The sequence below is a fragment of the Podarcis filfolensis genome, assembly GCF_964270895.1.
Source record: "Podarcis filfolensis genome assembly, chromosome: 3".
Classification (NCBI taxonomy): Eukaryota; Metazoa; Chordata; class Lepidosauria; order Squamata; family Lacertidae; genus Podarcis; species Podarcis filfolensis.
The window spans coordinates 82701065-82720817 of NC_139606.1; the positions used below are offsets into that span (position 1 = coordinate 82701065).

General features: G+C 40.9%; 1 protein-coding gene across 2 annotated transcripts in view; it reads left to right on the forward strand.

Moving 5' to 3' along the window:
- Positions 1 to 19753, forward strand: part of BIRC6 (baculoviral IAP repeat containing 6) — a 139323-nt gene that overhangs the window by 60741 nt on the left and 58829 nt on the right. For both annotated transcript variants that reach the window (XM_083604160.1, XM_083604161.1), the window contains exons 41-55: positions 621 to 775; positions 1719 to 1845; positions 2356 to 2466; positions 4308 to 4441; positions 5003 to 5130; positions 5840 to 6402; positions 7089 to 7264; positions 9013 to 9109; positions 10048 to 10242; positions 11625 to 11825; positions 13538 to 13817; positions 16150 to 16406; positions 16748 to 16856; positions 17775 to 17996; positions 18502 to 19282. In XM_083604160.1, the coding sequence (XP_083460286.1) occupies positions 621 to 775; positions 1719 to 1845; positions 2356 to 2466; positions 4308 to 4441; positions 5003 to 5130; positions 5840 to 6402; positions 7089 to 7264; positions 9013 to 9109; positions 10048 to 10242; positions 11625 to 11825; positions 13538 to 13817; positions 16150 to 16406; positions 16748 to 16856; positions 17775 to 17996; positions 18502 to 19282 (3536 nt within the window). The remainder of the gene's footprint in view (positions 1 to 620; positions 776 to 1718; positions 1846 to 2355; positions 2467 to 4307; positions 4442 to 5002; positions 5131 to 5839; positions 6403 to 7088; positions 7265 to 9012; positions 9110 to 10047; positions 10243 to 11624; positions 11826 to 13537; positions 13818 to 16149; positions 16407 to 16747; positions 16857 to 17774; positions 17997 to 18501; positions 19283 to 19753) is intronic.

The following is a 19753-nucleotide window of genomic DNA, read 5'->3' on the forward strand; positions in this document are numbered from 1 at the left end:
GAATGCAAAGCACTTTAACTACCCTTACTAGCTGAGGACGCATGCACAACATATCTTTAGGCACCAGGGGAGAAAACTCCTCTATAACCAGACCTGTGCCCTTTAACTATCTGTGATTTTTCAGAAGTGAGTGGGATTAATTATCTGATTAATTTGTAGAGGTTTTTTAGTCATATGGAAATAAGCAGTTGCATACACACCCTCACACCTTAAAGAGGGCAAAGACCAAAATAGCTATTTGCATGAACTGTACTTGTGAAAGCTGCTTCTGCTTGATTTTTTTTTATTCTGCCTTCCATTGCAGCCATTGTGCCACATGCCAGGCCATTTCTGAGAACCACCTGACCCTTAGTAGTGGGTCAGGGGGCTATGGTAGTGAGGCCAGGGTGGGAAAGCCCTATTGTGCAAGTAGCCTTCTGTTTGCACAGCTGTTGTGTAACCCAAAGTATCTTCATGTGTTGTCCTTTTAAAGATCTTATTACTGTATTCAATTTGTATTCTGGGGAATTGTTCTGTATATTGTGAAAGAGTAAATTAATGTCTTTGGTGACAAAGATAAAGATGCAGTTTCTCTTTTTTATTTAAAAATAACTTACCTTGGTGTGTGTGTTTTCTTTCAGTAACTCAGTCTCCGAGTGGAACAGATGATTCATTGTTACAGGGGCTGCATGCATCAAATCAAAACAACCAGTTTATTATCCAGCTGTCCTCCATACCAATGTTAAGTGCATGCTTCAACAAACTGTTCTCTATGCTACAAGTCCATCATGTTCAGGTATGTAATTGTTTGTAGAGAGTTTTTCTGTATTGGCCTGTGAGAATGATATACATGCATTAATGGGTGCAATACCTTTAGTAAGCCAAATTCTTCTCTGCTGGTGTTAGGGCGGTACGTCTGATCACATGTTGGTTTAACTTACACACACAAAAATTGCCTCAGGTGTATTTCCAGTTCCTTATAGCTAGGGTGGTCTTGTTCTTTGGTACACCTTTATATAGCTGTACTGTTCCATCTTAGAGCAAGCAATATAATGCAGAGCTGGCAGGTTTCCTGTTGGGCGAAGAATTGATCCAGAGCTTAATTTCCACTGTTGTGCTGTGCTGCTAATTATTACAGGCATAGAAAAATAATTTTTGAACAATAACTGTTGCACTTTGAGGACACAATATTTGAAAAACCTTAGAGAAACTAAGCTTTATCATTTTGGACAGTGTGCTTATGCCTGCAATGGCAAACTATAAAAGCAATTTGTGTTTCTAAAATACGTGTGCTGGGTCTGCAGATGCTGAGGCAATTTCAGATAGGCTCTTTAGCTTAATAGGGCAATGCAGCTTGTTCAACTGGTGTTTGTATAGGTTTGCTTACAACATCGGAAGAGTGAAACTTGCTAATGCTGGATTTTTTATTATTTAAAAAACAATACTAAGTTTCCAGAAACTGAACTGGTCGTTATAGTTACTGTTACATCAATGAGATGGCTCTTCTTTCTTTGCCTTTTGCCAACCATATGCTTGTTGGCTTACTTAAAATCAAAAGGACATGGAATGCAGTAAATACATCCTATAATAGTAGTAGTGTGTTACAAGAGAACAAAGGAGACAAATTAATGTTGGAATTCTTGAGGTACCCATTTATTGGACATCCCTGACTTCCGAGTTCCATAACCTTTTCCTAAATATATTTGGAAAATGACAACTGATTATCCATTATCCTCTAGCTCGAATCCCTTCTACAGTTATGGCTCACATTAAGCCTGAATTCAGGGTCCACTGGGACTAAAGACAACTGCACTGATGTTTTCTTGTATAATGCCAACCGGACACCTGTCATTCCCTTAAATCAAGGTAAGCAGCATCAGTGTGTGTGTATTTCTTCATAGTGTAAGATAGAATTTTTACACTATTGGTGTAGTGCTGTACTTGTGAAGGTCTGCAGCAGCTTCCCACCGCTTGGGCCCCTCTTGTCTTCTAGGCAAGGTGCCAAAAAAATCATGGCAACATAATATTCGCCTTAATTTATTCTGTAAAGAAATGGCAAAATTGAGGCTAGGCAGCTCTCTGCTGTGGATGAATTCTGCAGTTAATTTTTGTTCTTGGGTGCTGGTGAACCTGTGAAAATTCTTATCTGGCCTTGCTCACATCAGTTTAATCTCCTACCCATGTGCTTATTACTCAAATTGGTTGTTCAGTGCATTCTCCAGCTTGAGAGATCCAGATATTTGCCAGCTTTTGCCTTTCTAAAAAGTGATATTTTCATTCTCCTCTCCCCCCATAACTGAAGTTTCCAGTAATTAAAAAAAACCCTTCAACTATCTGTTGTGATATGTTGTGTTTTGAACTGTGTATTTATTACAGCATCAGTAACTAGCTTCCTGACTGTCCTGGCATGGTATCCTAATACCTTACTGAGAACATGGTGCCTTGTACTCCATAGTCTAACCCTCATGACGAACATGCAATTCAACTGTAAGTTCCTCTGGAATGTTGCACTTCTAAAGCCTATGTTAAAATATAATTTTGATTTATTTTTTTTATAAATACTAAATCTTTAAATTGGTTTGATTTAGTTTGAATGTAAGTGATAAACATGCCAGCACATCTGTTCTAAGTCACTAAAAACTTAACAAGGAGGCTCTTATCTAGCATTATCAGTCCCTTATGCAGCAGTATAAGTAATAGCAAATGTAAAATAAAAGCCTTCATGTGGGGTATCATGGGGTGTTTGAGTTAAATATTTAAATACTTAAGGAACCATGTTTTATATTGTGAAAAACTTTGTGGTTTTTTTCCTTGTGCAAAGAAGATACAGGGATCGTAGCATGCTGTTTAAGTGGATGGAGAGGTGCATTTGCGCAGAGATCTTCACCGAGTTACTCATTTAACTCATTTTCTCTGGGTAGCAGATATCACCCTCAGAAGCTCATACCAAATTGCAAGTCTGAAAATGGCCACTTCAAGTTCCGTAATGGAATTTCTAGTTTCCTCCTTAATTGCATTTGTTGTTCCTCCTGGGACCAGCTTGGCTATATGTGGCAACAGAGCTGCAGCTTCATCTCCTTTGCTGATGGACCTTTCTGGCTCTGAAAGTTGTAGAGGTGGTCTTGCAGGCAGAATCTGTGCCCAAGAGTGAACAGGGGCGTGATATGGGTCCACTAGCTTCTTGACAAGACTCCTTGACTGCATGTGTGAGAGCCACTGCCTTCACCAGTACAGCCAAAAGTACACAGCCTTAGCATTCTTCTAAAAGTAGAAAAATCAATCCATAGTATCACCCCTTGGCACTTAGAAACTGCCAGATAGCACCTTGGGCTCAAAATTAGGGAAGTGCGAATTTATTTAGGTTAATTGGAAATTTATTAACTATGGCCTACTGCTCCTGTTTGCTTTGGTTGCCAACCAACTCACCCCTTGTCAACGCTGCCTATCTTTGTACCATGGCCAGCCCCCCCCCCCCGAGCTCCCTTCACCTCCCACCCCCTCACTGCTTCCTTTAAACCATCCCAATTCTTCCATTGCAGCTTACCAACCAAAGCCGCCACCCCATTGCCAATCTTCATCCCCCCCTCCTCTCGCAGCCCACCCCTGATCCCAAGATCCCTCTGTCACTGCTGCCACTGGTGAAGAGGAGGGGAATGAAGATGTGGAAGTATTTCTGCCCTTCACTGCTCTTGTGCCATGGCCGGAAGAAAGTGTGCATTTTTAAACGCACTTTTCCTTCTTTAAGTAAGAGGCAGACAAAGGGGAGACTGGAAGGGCATGGGAAGGTGTGTCTTGGCCACTTGCCTGCCCCTCTTCCTCCGTTGGCCTACTCCCTTGCACCCTGTCTCCCAAACCAACCAACAACAGAGAGAGACCAGGAAGGTTTGCAAAGCTACACTGTGCTGATTTACCCACCTGCCTGCCTCTGGTTACCTCCTTCTTCCTCCCACTTCCCCACTTGGCTGCCTGAGGCATCTGCCTGCAGTTCTGTAGTCACCCTGCAGCTCGTATCGGCGGCCATGCAAACTGCAGCCCAACAGCATTTTTCCTTACAAAAATAGAGTATGAAAGAGAAACGAGATGAACATTTATTATGCAAAAGCTCAAAATAAGGGATGAAACAGGAAAGGTTGAAACACTCACAGGTTCAGTAACATGAGCTAGAACTACAACAAACTCTCAACAGTTTTTGAGTAAACATTTCCACAGAAACCTTAACTAAACCTTTGTCTGATGCCATAAGACGATACTGAGCGCGGCCTTTTCTGTACTGGATGAAACAGTGTAGCTATTTGGGAATTTTACTTTTTAAAAACTTTGTCTTACAGCTGGTCCCAGCAGTGCCATTACATCTCAGGAAAGTACTGCCCAACTGTTGGTGTCAGATTCCAACCTCATTCATGTTTTAGTGAAGTTTCTTTCGGGAACCAACCCTCATGGAACAAATCAACATAGTCCACAGGTAATATTTTTACTGGCTCTAAACAAATATTGGTGGCATTCAGCTCACCTAAGGATGGTGAAAAGCTTGTGTGTGAAATAACACTGAATGATTGAAGACTGATTGCTTCCTGTCAGCATTCTCTACTTGTCTGTTTCTTAATCATAATGACTGTGTACCAGCTTTGTCAATAGTATAAAACTATTTACTGCCTTCCACCATGTACATGTGACTCTTAAGAAGGAGTTAGCATGTGCAGGGTTCCAGCTCTCAAGGACTGCCTATGGACATTTGGCAGGCTCCCTCCCCCCCCCCCTTTTTCAGGCCTTTCCTCAAAGACACAGTGGGAAGGGATTTCTCATGTGCTCCACTATCTCATCACATGATTTTAGTCATGTGGAGCGTAGAGTGCATGTTCCACTGAAAGTGTGGGATAGCATTGTCACCAGCCTTGTTTCTGATTGAGCTTGTAAGACTCTTTATGCAGCCATCTATAATGACAAGGGCTTGGGAACTGTTTCAGAAAATGCCATTCTTCAGAACATAATCAAAATACCTTTTAAAATCTTTCCCTCCCCCTAGGTTGGTCCAACAGCTACTCAAGCTATGCAAGAATTTCTTACTCGTTTACAAGTGCACCTTTCTTCAACATGCCCTCAGATGTTCAGTGAATTTTTATTAAAATTAATACATATTCTTTCAACGGAGAGGTAAACTTTTGATTATTATAAATACTTTTATTTAAGGTTCAAAGTTGGGTTGAAATTAAAGGTGTGAAGGTCTCAGGTGGATTGGATTCCCCACCCCCGACTCTGTTGTCCAAATTTTTCCAGGTCCCCTCCCCCCACATTTTTCCCCAGGTTTTTTTCCCCAAGCCTTCACATCTCTAGTTGAAATCTAAATTTATAAAAAGAAACAAGATGATTTTTTATTGTCTGATTTTCAGCATTTCACAGAATTTTAGAGTTGGAAGGGACTATGCTCTTCCTTTTTACTTCTTATTACAATAATATCACACCTTGCCTCCAATGAGGTCAACCTTTTGAAGTAGGTTATGGTGAAAGATGGTGACACGGCTTCAAGATTACCCAGCAAGCTTCATGGCTAGTTAGGATTTGGCCCCTGGTCTCCCAGTACCTAATCCAACACTCTCAACCACTGTTACTGGCCCTAGGAGAGAGCAGAATGAACTGCATGTGATCAGGAGTTGCACTTACTATTTTTATCTACGTAAAAATGTATACCCTACCTTCTAATCTCTAGAAAGATTCTGAAGTAATAAAACAATACAACCATAGAAATTGAAAAAGCAAACAGGAAGAGTGGGCAGCCATTTCTTACATGCACAATTTCAGGGCGTGTAAATTGTTGGTTTTCATGAGCGAAAATAATCCTAATTTGAATTTCCTTCCCTTCCAGGGGTGCTTTCCAGGCTGGCCAGGGGCCTCTGGATGCACAAGTGAAGCTTCTGGAATTTACCCTTGAGCAGAATTTTGAAGTTGTCTCTGTGAGCACCATTTCTGCTGTTATTGAATCCATCACATTTCTTGTGCACCATTACATTACGTGTGCTGACAAAGTTATGTCTCGCAGTGGGTCCGACAGTTCAGTGGGTGCTAGAGCATGTTTTGGAGGGCTTTTTGCTAATATCATCCGGCCAGGGGATGCCAAAGCAGTCTGTGGAGAGATGACGAGGGATCAGCTCATGTTCGATTTGCTCAAGCTGGTCAACATCCTAGTGCAGCTGCCACTTTCAAGCAACAGAGAATATAGCGCTCGGGCTCAAATGGCCAGCAGCACTACGGACAGCGTTTCCGATGAAGAAAAGGTTTCAGGTGGAAAAGATAGCAATGGAAACAGTGGCAGTACTCAAGGCTCAACAGCATATGTGGCTGACCTAGTCTTAGCTAACCAGCAGATTATGAGCCAGATTCTTTCTGCTCTGGGCCAGTGTAACAGCAGTGCTATGGCAATGATAATTGGTAGGTATTTTAATAGTGAATGTACTTATTTTTATATCCGCCTTGTTTGCTAAAAAGCTTAAAGCAGTTGTCTACACTCAGTTCTTAGACAGTTTCCCATGCTAGCATATTATAGGACCAGATCCTGCTTGTATTTGTAGAGCCTAGTGGCTCTGGGCTTTTAATTTAAAGGCTTTAATTTGATTTGTTTGATTTAATTTGCAATATTTTAACACAGCACGGAGTGGCCTATATTAAAATTATTGTATCCTAAATCCGTATCTGGTACATGAACACTCACATGAGTACTTGGGCCCTTAAATCCCAGTGTTAAACTCACCTCATCAATTTCTCAGTGCATCATCCTTCTGTCAGTTGCTTAATTTTTCAGAATTAAAATTAGTCTCCTAATTTGGGGGTGTGGGTGTAAACCCTAAATATATCTCCAGATAAGGCCAAATAACTCCTTTCTTGCTTTCAAAAACACCCAAAGTCTGAACAGAATTACATGATTTGTTAATATTATGCTGTCAGAGGGTTATTTATATGATATGCACTTCTTGGGCAATAGATTTTACAGTATATATTCTATTTGCAATAGTTAAAAGGGCACCCAAGATTAAGTGGGGGCAGAGCTTATCTTCAGTGTTTAGCAAGGGTTGTTTTATTACCCTCAAGCTGATAGGAATATATTTAATTGCTCCTAGGTGCAAGTGGTTTACATCTTACAAAACACGAGAATTTTCACGGTGGATTGGATGCCATTTCGGTTGGAGATGGATTGTTTACCATACTAACAACACTCAGTAAAAAAGCCACTACGGTGCAGGTGATGCTTCAGCCAATTCTTACCTACATGGCCTGTGGGTATATGGGGAGACAAGTAAGTGTTTCAAATATTACTTTGTAATTGCGTTGAATGGGCCTGATCCTGTCCCTGCCTAAGGCATTTGGAAACTCTATATACAACTGTACAATAGCATATTCAACTTAGAGTGTCATTGCACATGCTCTGAGTGTCAAAAGTTCCAGGTTCAATCCCCAACACTTGCTTCCAGTCATTGCAGACAATACTGAGTTAGATGGACCAATGGCCTGAGTTTCTTTTGCATTTCCTATGCAAGGTTGTTGACAACTGAATCCAGGCTCCTGAGCGTGCTGCTTGTGGAGCCCTTCCCTCCTGTGGCATACAGTGTGTGTTCTTGTGCAGCAGGCTGTGTTGCCAACTAATAATTCTCCTTCCATGTCCTGAAGAGCACCAGATTGAGGTCGATTTAGATGGAGACAAATGTGTCTTCTTCATAACTTTTGTGTGGTCTCAGGATGCTTCCACCAGAACAGCTTTGAACATGCTGCAGAATGTAGTTTCCAATGGCTACAAAGTGAGCAAATGCAATCCTTGGATGTGTGAGTAGTAGTTCTAGTAGAGATAGGGAAGCACTGATAATTCTTTAAGCAAGCTCTGGTGAAATGGGATATTATATATATTTTTGTTTTCCTCTCCATGTTCATTGACTTAATTCTTTTACACTGTGCTGCATAAAGCCATTTCAAGCTCTGTGGAGGGAATTCCCTATCTAATCTTAATGCACCAGAGGAAGCAGAAGAAGACCTACAACTAATAGCAGTTTATTAGTAGTGTGGTGCTGCACTGTAAAAAGTGTTTTTGGATGACTCGCTGGCTCTCTACTGCTCATGTGCATGACTGAGCATCATATTGAGAGTGCCAAGGAATTTTCTCCAAAACCTGAAACAGATTGATTGGTCTATGACCATTTTAGGCTTTTTGCCTTCTGTGCAACATGTGGCAGGACTAGATCTACCTGAATAATCTAAAGCCGTTTTGCAAGCACCTTTTATCTGCTTGTGATGCACTGGAGTCCATATTACGTAATTTGATCTGTTGGGGATATGGGTTGATGGATAGCTATTCTGCTTCTAATGGCCTGTTTACAGCTGGGTTTTTCTTATGTTAGCTCATGCCAGTTTTAGTAGTATTTTGTTCTGTTTTGAAATGTCTGTTTTAACATTGTTTTTAAATTTCCTTATGATTTCTTAAAAAAAAAATTTTTTATTTGCTGCACATCTGACTGGGTTCCCCCAGAAGTGGCATAATCAATAAAAGTAAGACTATCTAAATATTTGGATGACCGATTAGCTTGGCTAATCTGTCAGCTGATAGTGATTTTTTGAATCTCTATTAATCTTTGTGATTAAAAATGGAGAACTCCCTAAATCCTGGATCAACATGCAAGTATTAACTAGTTTTTGGATTTGCTTTTGGTTTTATTAAATAATTTTATTTCATTAGTAGATTTTTTACATGCTTTTTTAAGGTCAATACAGGTATTATTAGATTTCTTTGTTTCACTGCTGCTGCAGGGCTAGTCAACTAATTGGTCGTAATTTTCTCATCTCATTAGTATATTGATCAGGCATTACAATTGAATGTTCCACCATCTATTGCTTAATGTTTGGTTTGAAAAAAGTGGACGGCATGCATTGTTCCCTTTTAGTATGAAGAAATAAACTATAAAAGTCTGATCATTTGGAAGCAATTTCTGTCAAAAAAAATCAAAATAGTACAATCATGTTTATTTAAAACTATATGATTTTTTGCATTTCCACCAGGGTTCTCTTGCCACTTGCCAGTTGTCTGAGCCACTACTGTGGTTCATCTTAAGAGTGCTGGATACCAGCGAGGCACTGAAAGCATTTCATGATATGGGTGAGTCTTTTCCCTGGGAAAATCTGTCTAGAAGATTACTAAGGTTGGGATAAAAACAGCCTTGTGTGTGAGAATCTTCACTCTCTCTCCCCTCCCTCTCTCAGTCTGTGGAACTCTGCAGAGTAACATATGCTGTTGAAGAGGTTCCCTGGCCATCAGGAGTTACTTTTGGGGGTGCGGTTCAAGAGACTGCTGTGGCACCTGTGTTGGTCCCAGTATGCATGCATGGTTCTATGCATGGCTGTTTGGAATCTGACTTACATCTGATTTTACACTTTACATATCAATACAAATTACATACATGGAATCTGATTTTACATATCAATATTGGCCTACAACTATGTGTAAACCACTGAGCCTCTTGGGCTTGCTGATCAGAAGGTCGGCGGTTCGCATCCCTGCGACGGAGTGAGCTCCTGTTGCTCTTTCCCAGCTGCTGCCAACCTTGCAGTTCGAAAGCATGCCAGTGCAGGTAGATAAATAGGTATCGCTGCAGTGGGAAGGTAAACGGCGTTTCCGTGCACTCTGGCAATCATCACAGTCCTCCGTGCACCAGTAACGGTTTAGTCATGCTGGCCACATGACCTGGAAAGCTGTCTGTGGACAAATGCCGGCTCCCTTGGCCTGAAAGCAAGATGAGCGCCGCAACCCCAGAGTCGCCTTTGACTGGACTTAACCGTCCAGAGGTCCTTTACTTTTACTTTACTTCACTTTGTGTGTGCACCACAATTTCTTAATTTCTAGGTTCTCAGTGAAACAATAGTATGGGTAATTGCAATTGGAATCGTGTTTGAACGCCATCAATAACAACCAATTAGACCAAATTTGCAGTGTTATGTCTTGCTTGTTTAAAAAGAGGGGACTTGGGTTTTTGTTGTTGTTGTTGTTTGCTTCATGTCACTTGCTGTAACCTTCATTAACTTTCTGTTTCTTTATAGGAGGAGTTCAGCTTATTTGCAATAACATGGTGACAAGTACCAGAGCCATAGTAAACACAGCAAGAAGCATGGTTTCAACTATTATGAAATTTCTAGACTCAGGCCCTAGCAAGGCAACAGATAGTAGTTTGAAAGCAAGAGTTCTAGCTTCTGAACCTGATAACGCAGAAGGAATCCACAACTTTGCACCATTGGGTATGTTATGTGCCATTTTAAGACTGCCATGTTGAAGCCCCCTTAGTTTTTCAGTGACGTTGCAGATGCTATAGTAATAATAACCTCCTCTGTTTCTGATTCAAGTGTTCATGTGCTCCTGCAAATGTAGTCAAAATAGCACCATCCCCACACAAGGGGCAGGTATCAACAGATAACAGTACAAAAAACCTTCAGACTGAAAAAAAGCTGGGTCAGGGAAGAAACCAAACAATCCATTGGGATCATGGGATGTTAGTTAACTAAGAGGGGGGAAAGCTACAATCCAGGCACTAGGGAGAAAGCCTCTTTCCAGCGATTGGCTGGAAAAGGCAGATAAAGGCAGGGACATATATATATAAAGGCATATAGAGAATCATCTCATTTTTTCAGGATAAGTCATTTCTTAGTTCACAGTGAAGCTATATATAAATGTCCCTGTGGGTGCAGAAGTGAGAGCTCTCCTGAGAAAACTGTGGAGAAATCTTCAGATTTTATTGTAGCTGGAATCAGGTACAACAGGGTCCACCCATCCTAGAATAAGAAGAAAAATCCCAAAGCATATCATAGAATATGAGTTGGAAAATACCCTAACAGTCATCTAATCAACTCCATGCAATGCAGGAATCTCAATTAAAGCATCCCTGATAGATGGTCTTCCAGCCTCTGCTTAAAAACCTCTGAGAAAGGAGAGATGAATGAGCACATCCAGTGGAAAACCTGTTCAGGGAATGAGGTGGAGAGGAGAGGGACAGTAGGAAATGGGGCTGCTGGAGGCTTGCTCAGTGGCTATGGAATGCTGGCTGACGGTTGGGGAGAGAAAACCAAGGGGAAGATAACTGAAATGTTATGGGCTGATCACTCCACATTGCCGCATTTTGTTTTAAGTATTTTACTAGTAAATATGATATGCATATGGTTAATCGGGTGTAGAAGGTGGTATATTCTGAATCCTCAGCTGATTCAAATAGTAAAAAAAAAATCTATATAATAGTGACTGAAATTAAAATTACTTATAAAAATATTATGTATAGTACCATTCATGAGAGTGCAGGCTTTCCATGTTTCTTGTATCATCTGCTTTTGGTTTGAAATAGTATAAGATTTTGGTCTGCTTTTTCGGGGGGGGGGCGTGTTTCTGCAGCTTGTGTAAGAGAAATTTCCAGTTCTTTATAACTCTGTCTTGTGAGTACCATCCCCGGACTAGATTTGGGTTACTTTGTCCCGTCCGTATATTTGAGGGCTTTGTTTGAAGGAAACTCGGAGCATTGTAGTTAGCCTCAAATAGTTTTAGATAACCTCAATACGCAAGCTTGACACTTGTATGTTTCTGTCATCTCTCATTTTGAAATCATTCACACATTTGTGCCATTCGTTTGTTAAAGGTTCAATCACATCAAGCAGTCCTACAGCCCAGCCTGCCGAAGTGTTGCTACAAGCGACTCCACCCCACAGAAGAGCTCGGTCTGCTGCCTGGTCTTACATCTTTTTGCCCGAGGAAGCTTGGTGCGACCTTACAATTCATCTTCCAGCTGCAGTGTTGTTAAAAGAAATACACATTCAGCCTCATCTTGCATCTCTTGCAAGTAAGTATATTTTGAGAACACAATTTATCTTGTAGGATAAAGGGTGTGTGTGTTTTTAATTAAATATTTAATTATCAATTATTTCAGTAAATAAGAATGCTGTCCACAAAGGCAATATTCACATGAGCCAAACAGTTCATATCTTGGTTTAATAAATTTGTGTTGGCCATGTAACTACAGTTTGTGTTTTATGGTATCTTGAATCCAATATAGAATTCCTTGTTTTTGAAGCTATTTATCTACATTTGAGAAAAGGCTAGTTGGCAAATATATCTGATACAGTCACTTTGCTCTCTCTGTCCAATACTGTAACGTATTGCTTTTTATAACTTTTAATATCAGTCTGCATCTCAGTCTCCCTTTCCTTTCCCTCCACTAACCAATTATTCAGCATATCACACAGGCCTTAACTTCGTTGGTACAAAGCTTCATGCTAAGGGGGTACAATGTGCATAAGACCCCAATGAATGAATGCAGCAGTTGCAAAGAAAACGGCAAAGTCGCATGTTGTACCAACTAGATGATCTTTTCGATACACTAGTTACCTTTGCAGTTTGGCTAAGACCTGTGCTGTAGTTTACTATGGAATGCTTGTGCCTTGTAGAAATGTTTTATTTAATGGGTGACTTGCTACCATTTGTTAAGCAGGATTGTTAAATGACATAAGAAAAGCCTTCCTGCATCAGACCAAAGGCCTGTCTCACCCAGCATCCAGCTTCCCACAGTGGGCAGCCAGATGCCCATGTAACGCCTACAAGCAGGACTTGTTGCTTGGCACGGGTATTCAGAGACATAGTTCCTCTGAACCTGGAGGTAGCATATAGCAAACTAGACACTTAACCCTTGATGCACAAATCTATGGACTGTGGATAAGGCTATTTCCCATTAAAAGCCATATAAATGGATAAATGGCAGTGAACTCCATAGATGTGCCATGAGAAGAAGTACTTCCTTCCATATGTTCTGACTATCCCACCAATCAGCTTTACTAGATAACATTGGATCATAGTCCTTTTGGTCTTCTTAGTCTTGGTGGTAGCTTTCCTGATTTGCAGTATACATTCTAGCTGAGCATCTGTTGACTGTAGTTTTGAATAATCCTCATGCTTTCTGGAGAGATTTGGCTTATTTATTTATTTATTTGACTTCTTTGTTTTTCCTTTCATCATTTTCACTAGCCCACTTCTTTTTCATACTTCTTTTGACGTTGGACTCCCTTGACAATTGCTCACTTAACCATTTGTTGAATTTGATAGCACTGTCGTCCCTGTTTCCAATCAGTTCAACACTTACATTCACGTATGCTTGTGGAGATGATCTCAAAATCAGTATTCTTGCTCCACCTAGTGGTAACAGGCAAAATTACAGCCTGGTACCACTAGCTGGAGCAAGAATGCCCATTTTATTTTTATTTTTTAAATAAATAATTCCCATTTTAAAACAATCTCCTACATGCATTAAGAAATTTCTTTTACAGGTAAGAATCAAATGGTCTCTTTTGCACCAGGTCCTGGATGCCACTTCTTATTAAGTCCAGGGTTGCCTCTCTTCTGGTTATTTGACCAACTATTTAGGTAGTGCTAGTGTGTGCAGCATACATTGTTTTACGTGTTGAATAATTTTACTTAACATTTAAAAGTAATGAACTTGATGCCTTCAAGTTTATAACACAAATCTAAGTAACTGTATGGTTTGCCTGCCTGTTTCTACAGCATGTCCTTCGTCAGTATCTGTTGAAATTAGTGCAGACGGGGTGAACATGTTACCTTTGTCTACGCCTGTTATCACAAGTGGTCTTACGTACATAAAAATACAGCTTGTAAAAGCTGAAGTTGCCTCCGCCGTTTGTCTTCGCCTTCACCGCCCACGAGATGCTAGCACGTTAGGACTATCTCAGATTAAATTACTTGGGCTCACTGCCTTTGGTAACACTTCATCTGCAACCGTCAACAATCCATTCCTTCCTTCTGAAGACCAGGTATCCAAAACGAGGTATGTATAATAACAACAATTTGTCTGTACCCTGCCCAACTTCCAGCACATATAAAAACATAATCAAACATTAAACCTTTAAAAAGCTTCCCTATACAGCGCTGCCTTCAGATGTTTCCTAAATGTTATATAGTTACTCATCTCTTTAACATCTGATGGGAGGGCATTCCACAGGGTAGGTGCCACTACCAAGAAGGCCCTCTGTATGGTCAGTATCCTTGCGTTTCCTCCATTATGCGCCAGGTTATGAGATGTCAGCAGTGTTGTAGGCCAGAAACACATAGAAGCTACTTTCAGCTGCTTTGCAACTCCATAGATATCACTTGTGTTTTTCTTCGTTGCATTAAAACATCAACCTCATCAAAATAATTTATGTAATATAATAATAATAATAATAATAATAATAATAATAATAATAATAATAATAAATTTTATTTATATCCCGCCCTCCCCAGCCGAAGCCGGGCTCAGGGCGGCTAACAACAATTAAATAATCAAACAATCAAATAAACCAACATTCTAAAAATATTTCATTATAAAAATTAATTAAATATCTATGCATATATATGTTTAAAATCAATTTCCTATTCAAAAAGCAAAGCCCCTGCCCAGCACGGTCCTAAGGAAATTGCATATGCATGGGAAATGCAGCAGGAAACCCCAAGACAGTGGTAGGGAACACAAGGCCTCAACTTTTGTTCTGTGATGTGGTTTGTCCCCAACCGCACCCACCTGTCCATTACCTGACATTGTGTGACCTCCAGTGCAGGACAGTTAAAGCCATTGGGCCAAATCCAAAAGGAAGGATTGGGAGTGCACTCTAGGGAGCACACTCTAAAATGCTTGAATTAAGTAGGTTTTTAAAAACAAACAACAACAAAAACAAAAATTTAACCTGGGGAGACTTAATCCCAAAGTGAAGTAAAAAGGATCAGACTATAAAGTTGCCACAATCCTATCAGGGTACATTTATGTGGATGTCAACACCGTCCCATGAAGCTTTGCTAATTGAATAAACTTGCTCAGGGTATACAACCTCAGTAATGGAAATCCTGTTCATGCTTTTAACCTGCAGGGGTGGAAGGAATTGCTTTGGCTTCTTTGTCACCCTTTCCCCCCAACCTGACTGCAACTCTAGTGACTTCTGGTGGTGGAGTAAAGGAAGAACAAATCAGCTGGATTTTACATTATAGGCGCATGCACACACACATGCAGAGGATGTGAGAGAAGAGAGGAAGGAAATGAAAGTTTATATATGCACAAAAGAAAGAAAAAGCCCCTCCCCCTTTTGGGCATCTTAGGGGGGGCAGAGGGAGGGAGGACACAGGCGTGTACACAAACCCCAGCTGTGCTGTGGGATTGGGAAAGAAGGGGAAAGGGGGTTGGGCAAAGAGCAGATCCCACAGGACTTTTTCAGCTGAACTTGGACGTATCCCCTTCATTGCCTAAGTGAAGCGAGAACAGCTGCCACCCTTCCATCCTCAAGAAGGATGAAGAGGCCCCCACGTTAAGTGCCCTGAGCCCACCAGGTGGCTTCATTACCCCAGCACATCTGTTGAAGTGGCTCCATTACCACGCTGCCAGTGCAGCAGCAGGACCTCTTTGCCCCACCCGGTGCATTACATTGGGATACTGGAGCAGGGAGGGTGGCCAATGGGCCCATTGGCCCCTCAGAGCATCTGGGCCACAGGCCACTGCCTCACCTGGGGCCCCTCTGGTGCCAGGCCTGAGAGCATGGAACAGTTCATCAAGAGGTTCAGTACTATCTGTTGTGGACTGAATCGTAACAAATCTTTTTTTAAAAAATTGCAGTGACTGTCAAAGAGTCTGCTTTTTGTACTAGACCTTGTCCAAAACAGATTATTCTATTGGGAGCTCAGACTTCTGGGTAAAATGGTGACCTCATGAGAAAGCAGTTTATTTGTCTTCTAATTTCCAATACTCTCATTACTCGCACCTGTCTGTTACCTTGTCTGTACCACTGTTTCAAGGCCAAAGATGGCCTTATAGTTTTCCACAGGGATCCTTCCATAAACATAGCATGCCCGGCAGATTCTAAGCTTGGAACCCAAAGCATTTTATCTTGCCATTTTAAAAAGTTGTTGCTATTCTTATTGTTTAAAAGAACATGATCAATCTGGGATATGGCACTTTTCATTTTTCTATTTTGGCCTATTATTAGCTTACATGGAGTTAGTATGCCTTCTTGAATTGATGTTGTCATTTTCTGCATTGCAAAGCTTCTCCACTGTTAGCACTGAAGTTGACAGTACCCTTCCTTTCATTTTTAAGCTTGTTTTAATTAAGTTTTGTTTTTTTTTTTGTTTCCCAGCATTGGATGGTTAAGGTTGTTGCACCATTGCCTCACTCACATAAGTGATTTAGAAGGAATGATGGCAAGTGCCGCGGCACCAACTGCCAACCTGTTGCAGACATGTGCTGCTCTACTGATGTCTCCATACTGTGGCATGCATTCTCCAAACATTGAGGCAGTGCTTGTAAAAATTGGACTTCAGTCTACCAGAATAGGCCTGAAACTGATAGACATTCTTTTAAGAAACTGTTCTGCATCAGGGAGTGATCCTACAGGTAAGAATGTGGCTGTTTCCTGTTTTAATAATCTGGTGACTTGATAAAGTGTCTTACAGCCTTTCCTTGTTTAGAGAAATGAATAAGTGTATTGGAATAATGAAAAGCATTTAGTTTAGTAGTTTAAAAATAAGTGATTTTAAAGTTATCAACAGTGTAGGATAATTTGCAGTTAAGTTGTCCAGCTACCTTTCTTTGTATCGATGATAATTATACTACTATTGTTAAGATAAAAGTTTAAGGTTTGTTTTATTATTCGGTACGTTAAACAACACTTGTTAGCTAGTGAATTGCATGTTCCTCAAGACATTAACAAATCTACTTTTCTTTTATGTGAGAAGATTTGAATAGCCCCTTGCTTTTTGGGAGATTAAATGGCCTGTCATCTGACTCTACCATTGACATTCTCTATCAGCTCGGGACTACTCAGGACCCTGGAACGAAAGATAGGTAAACAATGTGCATTGTTTCTAATACACACAAGCACACACACACACAAAATGTGGGGATCATGGATTGCAGGGATTATTACAGTGGTGCCCTCGAAGGGACCACAAATGCAGATCTGGGTAATCTGGACACTACCAGTTTGTATCCATGTCAGTGGAGACTGGTAAAAGGTGTTTGGAAGTAGGGGCACTGCTAGCGGCCTGATGTTTTCCTTGTGTATAGGATAAAGCATACAACTAAATTCCACAACACTAGTATTATATATACATGCCGTAGAGGGACATGAGCGTGTAAATCTTTGAGAGTCCAAGGTAGCCAACCAACAGAAGCCAGAGCAAACTGCCTTTTAGATGTGTGTGAGTTTGCAATTGCTTTTTTCAGACTTAAGCCATTCCTGGACTCCTTTTCCCCTTGCACAGCTTCTGTTTATAGTTGGAGGGGAAATGAAATGGCCATACAAGACAGAATATTTGATATTTGCAAATACTTCCCCTGTTAATGCTATAAGTAAAGCCACTGACAAATTATTTGCAGTTAATTTAGGCACATCTACCTTAGAAAAATGCCTATGCTAATGACTTGCAGTTGCCACGTCTGTTAATCAGACCCCCTGGGAAAATACTGAATTGTCAGTGTCTGATTTACTTTGACTCCGGGCTCATGAAGCTAGTTTTACTAAAATGAGTGCTTGAATGCTGCCTAACAGGTAGATGTCACCTGAGATTTGCTAAAATACTGCCCATTTGATCTTAGACTGACATGTTGGAATTATTTTTAGTTTGCTGGTTGATATTCAGTATGCACACCTACCATTCATTTCATTTTCTCTCTATTCCATAGCACATTATTCCTTGTACCTTGAGCCTGTGTAATGTGTGACTAAATTTAACCTTGAAATTATGTGTGTCCATTTTCTAGAATTCAAGCCCTATTGAAGTGGGTCAGTGATTCGGCAAGAGTAGCTGCTATGAAAAAAAGTGGCCGAATTAACTACATCTGTCCAAACAGCTCTACAAGAGAGTATGGTCTTCTGATGCCATCTCCTTCCCATTTGCACTGTGTAGCAGCAATTTTATGGCACAGCTATGAATTGCTTGTAGAGTACGACTTGCCAGCCTTGCTGAACAGAGAGCTCTTTGAGTAAGTAGCTTAACTAAACACCTGCTCTATCTCCAAACGATATTTCTTTCTAAAACCTTTAAGCTTTAGTCCTACAGAGCAATAGTGAGCCGCATTTTTTCCCTATTTGTACTTAAGAAACCAGTGCATGGTTATATACTACTAACATGATGCAAGACTGTCTTCTTTAAAAATAGATTCTCAAAGGAAATCAGATCTACTGATTATCACTTTTCACCTTCCTTCTTTTTATATGAGATGTTTTAAGTGACTGACAGCTAATTTCATACATTTCTTGTATTGGAAGTTTTAAATCGGGGATGGGGAGCAGTTTTAGTTGGTGAGCTATATATAAGGCTCATCATTCTGGACTATCGGCCATGCTGCTGGGGCCGATGGGAGTTAGAGACCGACAATATCTGCTTCTGTCTGCCATATTGAACAGGGTGATATTTAGGATTCTTTTTTGTTAACTAGGAGAATTGAGTGCGTGTTGTGTGCTAATTACTTTCCCCTTCTTCCTTAGGTCTCTCTTTAATTGGTCCATGTCTCTTCCCTGCAATATGGTTTTGAAGAAAGCTGTTGACAGTCTGCTTTGTTCAATGTGCCACATTCACCCAAACTATTTTTCCTTACTCATGGGCTGGATGGGTATTACTCCTCCCCCTGTGCAGTTGCAACACAGACTGTCTATGACAGATGACAGCAAAAAGCAGGACCTTAGTTCATCTTTAACAGATGACTCTAAAAATGCACAAGCACCTCTTGCACTAACAGAGTCTCACCTGGCCACCCTTGCTGCCTCTTCTCAGTCTCCTGAAGCTATTAAACAGCTGTTGGACTCAGGTTTGCCCTCTCTTCTTGTAAGAAGCCTTGCGAGTTTTTGCTTTAACCATACCTCTGCCTATGACTCCAACACTCAGTCAACGGACAGTTCCCAAGACAGGCTCAGAAGACACCACGTCCCGCAGCACTTTAACAAGATGCCCATCACAGCCGACTTAGTTGCTCCTGTTCTCAGGTTTTTGACAGAAGTTGGAAACAGCAACCTTATGAAGGACTGGCTGGGCGGCTCTGAAGTCAACCCACTGTGGACAGCACTTTTGTTTCTCCTTTGCCATTCTGGTGCTACTTCTGGTGGACATGGTGGGGTGACTCAGCAGACTAGCGCTAGGTCAACTTTACTTTCTTCAGCTTCCGGAACAGGACTGACGACTCAGCAAAGGACCGCAGTTGAAAATGCCACAGTTGCGTTCTTCTTGCAGTGCATCTCTTGCCATCCTAATAACCAGAGGTTGATGGCTCAGGTAATAAACAAATTCACATGTTGAGTAGTTGATATTTATTAAAAGATCAGTTTATCTGGATTTGAAGGACTGGCTGAGTATGTGGGGCCTGAGACTTCCCTCGGGGATCCAGACCTCCTTTTGTGTTTTGCCTATGATAAGAGCAGAGTCTTTAGGGTGTGTTGCAGAACTGACTAGATTCCTTTTCAAAATAAAGCTACTGGATTTGCTGGGGTTTATGTGCCTTTGCTGCTGGATAATGTGCGATGCTGCCCCCATCAAAAATCTGCAACTCTTTCAAGCCACAACCCAGAGAAAGTTAAAATATAGCCGTTGATGTAACGTTCAGACATTATAATCATGCCAAGGGTTGCTGTAATAGGTAATGGAAGTCCCTCGCAATATGGATTCCTCCCAGCACACACAGCTTCCATGATAGCAGCAATTTCTGATGCCATTGCGAAGATAGTTTCCTCGTGAGCCTGTTTGTTA